Source organism: Antechinus flavipes, chromosome 2 (genome assembly GCF_016432865.1).
Source record: "Antechinus flavipes isolate AdamAnt ecotype Samford, QLD, Australia chromosome 2, AdamAnt_v2, whole genome shotgun sequence".
NCBI lineage: Eukaryota > Metazoa > Chordata > Mammalia > Dasyuromorphia > Dasyuridae > Antechinus > Antechinus flavipes.
The window spans coordinates 248,018,233-248,028,903 of NC_067399.1; the positions used below are offsets into that span (position 1 = coordinate 248,018,233).

At 32.8% G+C, this 10,671-nt stretch overlaps 1 protein-coding gene across 6 annotated transcripts in view; it reads left to right on the forward strand.

Moving 5' to 3' along the window:
• The window catches only part of PHACTR3 (phosphatase and actin regulator 3), a 282,307-nt gene extending 274,862 nt beyond the window's left edge, over nt 1-7,445 (forward strand). For 5 of the 6 annotated variants that reach the window (XR_007950491.1, XR_007950492.1, XR_007950493.1 and 2 more), the window contains 4 exons: nt 2,066-2,142; nt 3,106-3,244; nt 4,800-5,010; nt 7,189-7,445. Coding sequence is in view for 1 of the 6 variants with exons in the window: in XM_051976674.1 (XP_051832634.1) it covers nt 2,066-2,142; nt 3,106-3,121 (93 nt within the window). In the remaining 5 variants the exon portion in view is untranslated. Of the gene's footprint in view, nt 1-2,065; nt 2,143-3,105; nt 3,706-4,799; nt 5,011-7,188 lie in introns of those variants that run through there. The other variant, XM_051976674.1, reaches the window with a different exon arrangement.
• The last annotated feature ends 3,226 nt before the right edge of the window (nt 7,446-10,671 follow it).

Here is a 10,671-nt window from a genome sequence, read left to right on the forward strand (position 1 = left end):
ACTAAACAATAAACCAATCCCTGATTTGTAGTATTTGCTGTTTTTTTAAATCAAATGTTCATATTGAAATTTTAATAACTGGCTCTCTTAAGTCCATATAAGTTGGCTTCTTTGTAAGGCTTCCTGAATGTTAAACAATGGACAGAAATAAAAATACGTATTCTGTAGGAGTGTATAGTAAAGATCAAAGGCATACCATCAGAGAAGAAAATCAGAAAAGAAAACTCTTTTCTGATATCCATGAAAGTGAAGAATAATGAACAAATTAGTGTACTATGTTTCCATCAATATTATATTTGCAATGTAATTTGGAAACTGAGAACTGGAATTTGGACGTAGAAAACATTCCTTTTTTAACTTTAAATTCTATTTTGAAATTAAACACTACTAAATAGGACACAAAAAGAGTAAGTCTGTATAAAACCATGAATTTCAATTTCAAACTGCTTGCCTTTTTAAAGTATATAATTTTACATATTACTTTCAAAACTGTTCTATTTGTGTTTCCTTATGAACTTCCTTTTGTTCTCTTTTGTACAGTAAAAAACTGTTTAATTTGACCTTTTTTGGGGGGAAGGAGTATCATTATTTCTAGGCCACATTCTCCAACTCTCCTACTGCTCCATTATCCAAGAGAAAGAAAAAAAAAACTCTGTAAAAACAAACAAAATAAAGCAAAATGAATTCAAATAGCAGTCCTATTCCAAACCTTCTGTCCAGTACTTCTCTGTCAGATATAACATGCTTCAGAATCATAGGTCCTTTGGAGTCATGGTTGGTCTTTTTTATGATCAGAAATTAATCTCTCAAAGTCGTTTCCTTTGCATGTTAGCCTTGTAGAAATAGTTTTCCTAGTTCTATTCATTTCACTCTGCATCAATTCTTTATTACTCAGAATTTTCTGCAATGGTCACTTTCATGATTACATGGAGTACAATGATATTCTAGTATACCTGTATGCTCCAATTCTTCATGCAAGCCATTCTGTGAATGTCTTAAGAGGCTATTTAAAATGCTACCTTAGATTCTAGTTCTTTTCTCCTCTTTTTGTTTCTCTATTGAGCATATTTTTAATATATATTTTATTTTAGATATTATATAAATATATTATATATTATATTATTATTATAATTATAATATACATAATAAATATATAATTATATTGTTATATAATTATATATAATATTATATAATAAATATAGTATATAAATAAACATATAAATAAAATATATAAAATATATATTTTAATAATTACATTCATTAATGACCATGAGTTGCAGTAATACTAATTAAGATAGGAACTAAAAGTATAAATAATCTTTTAAATAAATGAGCTAATTTTCTATCCTACTAGATCTTATTCATTTGCATAGCCTTTCAGCACATAATTGTTGAATTAATAAATATATGTAGATATACAAACATCTGTCTGTTTTAATATAGAACATTAACAGAATTACTGTTAGAAACTTTAGTGTCATTATCCATCACAAATGAGTTCTTAAGAGTCATGCAGAGTAGTAATTTAGGATGACTCTTGTAGCAGCCTTGAAAAAGACCTCTTAAATGTGAGAAAATATTGGACTCTCCTGCAGGTTCCTCTGCTCCTTTTCTTTCTACTAGAGCTACTGGCTATTTTGGACCTCTGGGTCCTTCTCTCATGTTCTTTCCTCAGAATGAAGGTCTTGGGACTGCTGGAGGCATCCCCTTGAAATGAGCAGGGAAAGAAATGAATGAAACAATACACAAGTAACAATGGGGTCCACAAGTAATAAGGATTTAAGAGTACTCAGTCAGGAAGCAGAAGGCCTGTGACCTAGTCCTGCTACTGCCACTAAATAGTTAATGTAACATTGAGCAAGTCCTTCAGTTTCTTCCTCTGTGAAATGAGAGTTGGGTTTAGGTAACCTAAAATCCTTTCCTGCTCTAGAAACACTGATTTTGAAAGAAAATATCTCTGGATTCTCTCAACTGAAATTTTTTATGTCTGTTAACTCATCTTTTTGATGTGTTTCAACTTGTCAGTTTCTTTAATAAAAAATAATGTCCTATTTTGAATTTCTAGGCAGCGATTCGTAAAGAACTAAATGAATACAAAAGCAATGAAATGGAGGTACATGCATCAAGCAAGCATTTGACAAGGTCAGAGTTGTTGGTTTGTATTATTATCAACAATTTTTTTTCTGAATCTGCAAATTGAAGAGCTATTTAAAGGAGTAAACTATTCTGCTAAGGCAGCTTTAGTTGAGACAAAATTAGCATTTTTGTCTAGAACTGGGTTTAGATATACATCTGTTGAATACTCTAGACCTGAGTCATCCTAAATTTAAAACAGTTTTCACTTGAAAAGACCTTAAGGTCAAATGTAGGAAAATAAGAAATATTGGTCATTAGTTTGATATTAATACAATTGTATATCATTGTCTTTTGATTCCAAATAACATTTCAATTATTATAAACAATTTACAATTTATTTGAAGTCAGTCTAAGGAAGTTCATTATTTCTAAAATGGTATCTATAAATTTTAATTTAAGATATTACTGATATATAGAAAATATAACTTCTTAACAGATCTTTCTACATCTTCCCCACTCTCCTCCCCTGCTATTGTTATCATCATGTCATTCTTTTGCTCAGAAATCTCCAGAGACCAAATTCTTTTGACTGGCATTCCAGACCCATCATCGTTTTGTGTTTCTGTATCTCTATAGTTTTATCTCAGCCCATTTCACATTCAGTGTTCTAGCTAAACAAACACTGTTACACATAGCATTTGCTATGCTTAGAATGCCCTTTCCTCTCTCTGGTTCCCTCTTTTAAACTTAAATTCTCTCTTTCTTGTGGCCCTTTCCAAATCTTGGTTAGTAACATTTCTCCTTAGATAGTGCATTTTGTTTTGCCTCTCCACTTTTCATCTACTTTCTAGAATAGAATTGTAGTTATTTGTGTTTACACTTTATTCCCAACAAGGGCAGTGATGATGTGTCTTATCTAAATTTTGTGTTTCATTTGTACTTTATAGTTTGTAAAACCTTAGTATTTCTTGGATGAGCGAATATTGCAAAATCCTGCTAAGAATCTTATATATTTCCTTTTCCTTCTAGATTCCACAGGCCATAGAGATTTTCTTCTGAGAAGAATTTGTCAATTTTTGATACCACCACTGATCTTTCATCAGGGAACTTCCCCGAAGTTCAGCTCACGATAACCTGATGTTTATGTGAGCCACGCAGGACTGCACAGGTGAACTCTGCCACACTTACCTACCTACAAGAGGAGTCACTGGAGGGTGTTTCACTCTTTGATGTCTAAAGAGTGGTGACCTATGGGGGTGGGAAGATCGGCTGAGGAAAAAGACTGGAGTTAGAAATACCAGAAGAAAACTGCTGTTCTCCTTTAATACTTGTTCAAACTTTACTGCAACGTAGCAGGGAAGAGGAGATGCCGTGCATGCACAGGCTTTACCATCCCAAGGCCTCCGACATCAAGGACGTATGACGCACTGTCATTCAGTATTACGTTGACAAGACATTTTTATTCTTATCACGATTAGTTTGTAAACACTTAAGTTTATGTTATACAAGATGATTTAATGTATTATAATTTTCTTTTTTTATATAACGTCTAACAAGAACACAGCTGCAACATTTTGATTCCTGTTAATTTGTTCTTTAATTAAATGACTACTTATTGCAGGAAATGAACACAGATTTTACATTTTCTTGGGGTTGGACCAGAGAAAACAGCAGTGAAATTAGTCACACCCTACTATTTAGTCATCAAAATTTAAGAGTCTAAAATAATGAAAGAAGAGAGCCATTAGATGTATTTGTGTCCAGGTGTTTTGGATTATTTGAGGATTTTTTTTTTGGCTTTCTTATAAGTAAGCTCTTGAACTATAAACTGGATTCTGTAAATAGCTCTCATTAATTCATGAGGTGAACAAATGCATTGAAAATTTCAATTAACCAAGCAATAAGTAATGACATTAGAAAATTCCAATAAGAATTAACTTTAAACTTTTATTTGGACACTATTTGCAGAGTTAGGCAAACTCTTCACCACATTTTAATACCAGGCAATTGTCACACACATAAACAAAAACCTAACTTGAATGAAAAATGAGGGTAGAAACTATACTTGAAATTTTGCTGTCTATCAGATCTTAAAGAGAAGGGTAAAAATGGATAAGAAATTTTGTATTTGAAATGTGAAAAGCATTATTCTTAGGTGTGTCAAACAGGATATAAAACCCTGCTTCATTGATGATAACTTAAAAAACCATCATAGAGGTATATGATAATACAGCAGAAAGACTGCTGAGTTTGGAGTCAGGAGCTCTGGATTCAGATTTCTGCTCTCTCATTTACCTGTGTGATTTTGAGCTATACTAACTCTCAAAACTCCTCCCACCTCTATATCAATAACTCCATGATTTTATGACCTTGCCACATGCTTATCTTTTTTCTTCCTTTTTCTTCTATTTTCTTTCTCCCTTTCTAATTGCCTTAAACCTGTCAGTGATACTTGTGATTGTTTGCAGATTTTGGTAGTGGCATTCAAGTCAAAAAATTGCTAGCTACTTCCTTCCCCTGCCAAATTGACACATTATTATGACATCTGTTAGCCTGTGTTGAAAACAGAAGCAACCACAATTCTGCTAGATTCACACCTGGGTACTGTTTTATTTATAATAATAGTAAAATAAGAATATAAAGAAGGCTAAGATTGATATTTATATTCATGTGGGAGCTCCTTCCAATGACAATGATGGAAACTCATCTGTGTCTTACTGTAGTTTTCATGAGCTGTGAATGGCCAAAAAATAATCATCATCATCTGGTGACCAGAATTTTGAATTCTGGTGGCACCAGACCCATCAACAAAAACATCACAGTTGAACCTGTACTCAGAACGATTTCCAACTCTGGAGAACTACCCAGGAGAGTTTGTGTTCTGCTTGCTGAGCTTTTGAGAACCATCTGGATCACCTTTATTACCAGGATGAGGTATAAGAATATAAATTTAACCGAAAACAAGATAAAATCTAAATTTAAATTAGCTGACAATTAAAATGCTATATTTTATTTTCAAAAAAAAGTCAACTTTGAAAATGATTCCATTTGATCTTCAATACATTAGATAAAGGAAACAATTTAGTGTTTGCCCAGGAGTCATAGTATGTATTTGTTGTTGTTGTTTTAATATATTCTTTTATCCATGTAATGGATGGGATGATGCAGCAGAGTTAGTAGCCTAGGTTTCAAGTGAGGAGGCACAATGATGGACAGGGATTCATTGTTCAGGTCTTGAACCTAGATAAACCTCCCAAACTTGGCATTCAAATCTTAACTGATAGTGAAGATTTGGATATGTGTAGGGTAGATTTTCCCTTCTTTTACAGTTAAGTTGTAAATATTATGCTAGTATTAGCCATCAAAAATTCCATTCTACTTAACATTATTTAATATCTTTTATTACCTACTATATTCAAATTAAATTTGATTTACTAGTTAATAGTAGATATCATTGAGGCAAATTTGTAAAAGGTACAAAAGTTAGAAGATTGGAACATGGCTGGCACTCAGCAAAACTGTGAAATAATTAAATATTTGAATGTCTTCTATATACACTGTGAGGTGTATAAGAGAAACCATTGACAACCTCAAGGAACTTAGAATAAAAACAGTTAAAGATCTCTGGAGTTTGTAAACTCTCTTTTGCTGTAAAATGAAGGAGTTGGAATAGGTGATTTCCGAGCTTCTTTGATTCTATGAAATAGCAAATAACTGACTACTGAATTGTAGTTCTAACTATAAGTATAAAAGGAATTCAAAGAGGATTCAAAAAGGACTGAAATAACACAAAAGACTACACAAAAGAGGTGAGACGAGTTAAGTCTGATAGGTTGGATAATAAGTATACTGGTGATTATAGTTGACATTTATATAGGATTTTAAGGCTTTGAAAATATTTTACACCTGTGATGTCATTTGATTCTCCCAACACTTCTGAGAAGTACATGCTTTTGTTGTTGTCTCCCATTTTACAGATAGGGAAACTAAGCAATGGAAGTTAAGTGACTTAGTCACATCGCTAAGTGTCAGAGGAAGGTTGAAACTCAGGTCTTCGTTATTTCCATGTCAGTGCTCTTTCCAATAAATCATGCTTCTCAATAGGATCAGGTAACCTTTTCTGTATGTCATGAACCTTTGTGACAGTGGTGAAAGATAGAAGACCCAAAATATAGTTAGAAAAAAATATATATGTATACCTTTTAAATCAAGTTCATGGAGCCTAAATTAAGAATCTCTGCTAAGGAGAATAGAAATTAGAGCATTACTTAAGTATTTACTTTGTTTAAATATTATGTGCTGAGTGCTGAGAATATAAACATAAGCAAAAAAGAAAGTCTTTACCCTTAAAGAACTTACATACTAATGGGGAAAGACACATAAAAAGAAAGCTGAAAATTTTTTGGAGACAAAATTCAGAGCTGTGTAAAGAATAATGAAATAACCGGTTTAAGGAAAGCAGAGCGTGTACATAGTATTGAGTTGTAGGAAATAAAGCTGAATAATAGATAAGGATCTATTAGTACTATGCTGGATAATCAAGGTGAGAAAATAGTGTAGGGCCAAAGATATTAGTTTTAGAAAAGTGTAGTGATAGTCAAGAAATAGTAATAAATGTGATAAGGCCTGTTGTAGGTCTTAGTAGGAATGGAGAAAAAAAGATCAGATCAGAGACATTTTGAAGGAAGGACACAGTAAAGAGAGGAAAGGTCAATGGTTAAGAATGGTTCCAAGATTTCTAGCCTGTGAGTTTAAAAAGGAAAATGTTACTACTGACAAAAATGAGTTAGCTGGGAAGAGGAATCTGTAAGGAAAAGGAAAGTTAGGAAGTAGTTAGATAATTGCTTGTTTGAGGCCTACAGAATTGGAAGTGACAGCAATATCATGGCACACAAACTATGTAAGAATAATAAATAAGAAACTGGAGGCCTGAAAAAAAACAGTATAAATATGCAGGTTTTTTAATTTTCCACATATAAATGATATTTATACTTAGGGGTCAAATAGAGAAAGGGCAAAAGACAGAAGATTCATCCAACATGAGAAGATTGTCTTTCTTCATAGTTCTTAGGAATCAATGCATTGTTCCTTTGTTGTTGTTTTTTTCTGCAGGGCTTCCATCTGATTTCCAGAAAGGGTGCTATCTAAAAACAGCTACATATGGAATGAAAATGAACTTATACCTCCCTGGGTAATTTTTTAGATTCAAAGGTAAAAATGCAAGAGAATGAATCCCTTCTGGTAGAATTTTGGACCTGTGCCCTAGAAATATTGGGCAGAGGGCCATCTGCAATCTGAAAAGCCATTTAGCCTTATCCAAGAATCCCTGTCTCTCTAATTCTGCCAAAATAAATTTCCATTCTTCTAAATACAGACTTATTAGATTCCATATAACTTAGGAGAAAGATAAGTTTAATAAAAAAAATTTTGTCATGTTAAGATAATTAGTTCATGATTTATGCTTATTTGAAAATAACAAAGATTAAAAACCAACACCAATAATCAAAATCAATTAAGTTAGCTTTATAATTTACCAATGAGGCTAGACCTAAGAGCAGGTGGAAAGTGTCACTTATACAATTTCTATGTGAAAAAAGCTGGGGAATTTTCTTGGAAAGACATGACAACATTTAATGGAAGTTCCCTGGAAGAGACTGGAGTTTTGCAGACATTCTGTAACTCGTTCCAGTTGCTCACTATATAGTGGATGACAACCTCTTTGATTGCATGTGATTGTGGAACCAGAAATAGGTCCCCAGAAGTAGGGACTTCAAAAGACCTTTGTCAGACTCATCTTCTTCCTTCTTGAATTGGACCTTTTAAAAGGTCTGATAATTTTCAGTGAGAGATGATATTGTAAGGAAGAGGCCTCTTGCCCCTGTTCCCTCCAAGGCTGACATGTAGCTTTGTGAATATGATATTGGGTCTTTCATTTTTTGGTGAAGTTGAATGCTACAACCTTGTGAGTTTCTCACTATATGCTCAGAGAGCCAGGGCTCATTGACCAGACCCCTGTTATAAAATCATAATATTTTTCGTTAGATAATTTATCACATTTGGCAGCTCCTTTAAGAAATAAGAATTATTTTGCCTACCAGCTGTTAGTTAATAAGCAAATAGTATTAAAGTGTTTACTTTGTGTCAGGCACTATGCTAAATGTTGAGGAAACAGAAAGATAATACCTCCTTTCTTACCCCCCCAAAAAAATCCCAAACAAAACAAATAAAACAAAAACAGTTCCTGCTATTAAAGAGTATACATTTTAATGGGGGGAGATAGCATGTAAATATCTAGGCTTCATACAAGATAGATAAATAGATAGATAGATAGATATAAAATTTGTGAATGTAATATGAAAAGGAAAGGCATTAGTATCTGGGAAGACTAAGAAAGGCCTCCTGAAGAAGGTGGAATTTGAGCTGAGTTTTGAAGGAAGACAAAGAAATAGGCTAGGGTGAAGGAACTGAACGCTCCAGGCATGAGGAACAGTGAGCGCAAGGGACTGACAAGAACATAGCTTTCTCATTTTGATTCCAGTTAATTTGTTCTTTAATTTTGAAGAGATGGCAGATAGAATGTCCTGTTTGAGTAATGGCAAAACAAACCAGGTTAGCTGGATCATAGAATATATGGAATGGAGGAGGGGAGAAATAAAATGAAGAAGTCCCTGAAAAGGTAAAAGAAGAAGCCAAGTTATAAAACTCTTTGAATGACAAGCAGAGGAATTTATATTTGACCCAGGAAAAATAATAGGGAGTTACAGGAATTCAGTCTGTAGAGAGATGATATGGATAGAAATGAATTTTAGAAAAAGATTCTTGACAACTAAGTGAAGTATAGTGTAGGGTGGGGAAAGACTTGAGGCAAGAGAATTGGTGAGAAGTAATATGTGTCCTGGATTTTAGAATCAAAGAGCCTGGGCTGGAATTTTGACTCAGGTATCAGGTAGGTCTCTTCTAGTTTTAAATTTTAAAATTCTATTAGCTATCATTTGTCCTCTTGAGTTCTTAATGCTAATTTTGACCTTATTTTCAATACCTAAAATAAGATCCTGATGCTTTGGAGATAAATCATTTCCAACATTTATTAGATAAGAATTTTATATTATCAAAATTGACCAGAAATTGTCAATTAGTGAGTGGTGTTCAACATATTAGTGAGGTATTCATTTTGTATTAATCATCTTTACTAAGGATTAAAATAGCAATATGCACTTAAATTATTGAAGCAATAACTTGGATCCTCTTAAATAACTTCTAATTCTTGCCATTACCCGTGAAATATGTTTTGTTTCAATTTAACAGAAGCAAATCTTTGGTTACACCCATTAAGCTGTTACTAAAATACATGCTGTCAGAAGGAACAGTACATTACACTGACTTCTAAAAAGTACATTTGTTTAAATTACAGGGAATTCAAAATTGAGCCATCCATGAATAACTTTTTTTAGTTGTTGCTTAGTGATTTGGGAAGGAACAAAGCATTGAATGTCACAAGAGGTCCATCTTGTGGAGCAGAGAGGTAATGACCGATATAAATTCAATTTCTTCATAATGGGAAATAAACTACTCTGGTCTAGTTGCACACTGTTAAAACAAGAAGACTGGCTTAGATAATCTTTTTTCATTTTGAATTATACATTTTTAAAAATCAGATCTTTTGAAAATTCAAAGTTAATTTTAATCATCTACATAATATAATTATATGAGCTATATTAAATAAATTATATAATTATATAATTATAAGGATTAGTCAATAAGCATTTAAGTGCTTAATATGTACCAGGCATTGTGCTAAACACCAGTCAAAGACTGCCAAATTTACATTCTAATTGGGGAGACAACATGAAAATACCTTACTCACTCACACACACACACACACACACACACACACATATATATATATATATGTATGTATATATATACTAAGGGAATTTGGAAAGGCTTTCAACAGAAGATAAGATTTGAGCTGAATTGTGAAAAAAAAAAGCCAGGAAAACCAAGAGGTAGAAGTAAGGGACTGGGATTCAAGCAATGCAAAGGTGCAAAAATGGAGAGTTATGTTTGAGAAGGAGTTTTCACTGCTTTCATTGGGATAGGGAATTTGCTGATGTGGAAACTTCCTTTACCAGTGAAATTCTTTTCAACTTATACTGCTAAGAATTGACCGGTACATTTGAGAAGTTAAGTAACTTACCCAGAGACAATAACCACTATGTATCAGGAAGGTCATGAATTCAGATATTCATGCATTTGAAAATAGCTTTCTGTTCACTATGCATATTTTCTCTTCTATGGTCTTATAGAAAATATAATGTAATATATATGATAGAAAATGCTAAAAATAGTTTTACCTGGATTCTAAAAATTAATATCAGAGTTTTTCTATTTTTGACAGTTAATAATTTTAGTGTTTCATAATATAAAATTGATACGAACTGAAGCATGAGTCCATTATTACATATGCCTGTTTTTAAGATTCCCTAATGTTAAAAAACACCTCATAATCCACCTAGTCACTGGATTTGATACTCATGTCCCAGTTCTGTGCATTTGCATTGGCCATCCCTTATGCCTGGAACACATTTCCTCCTT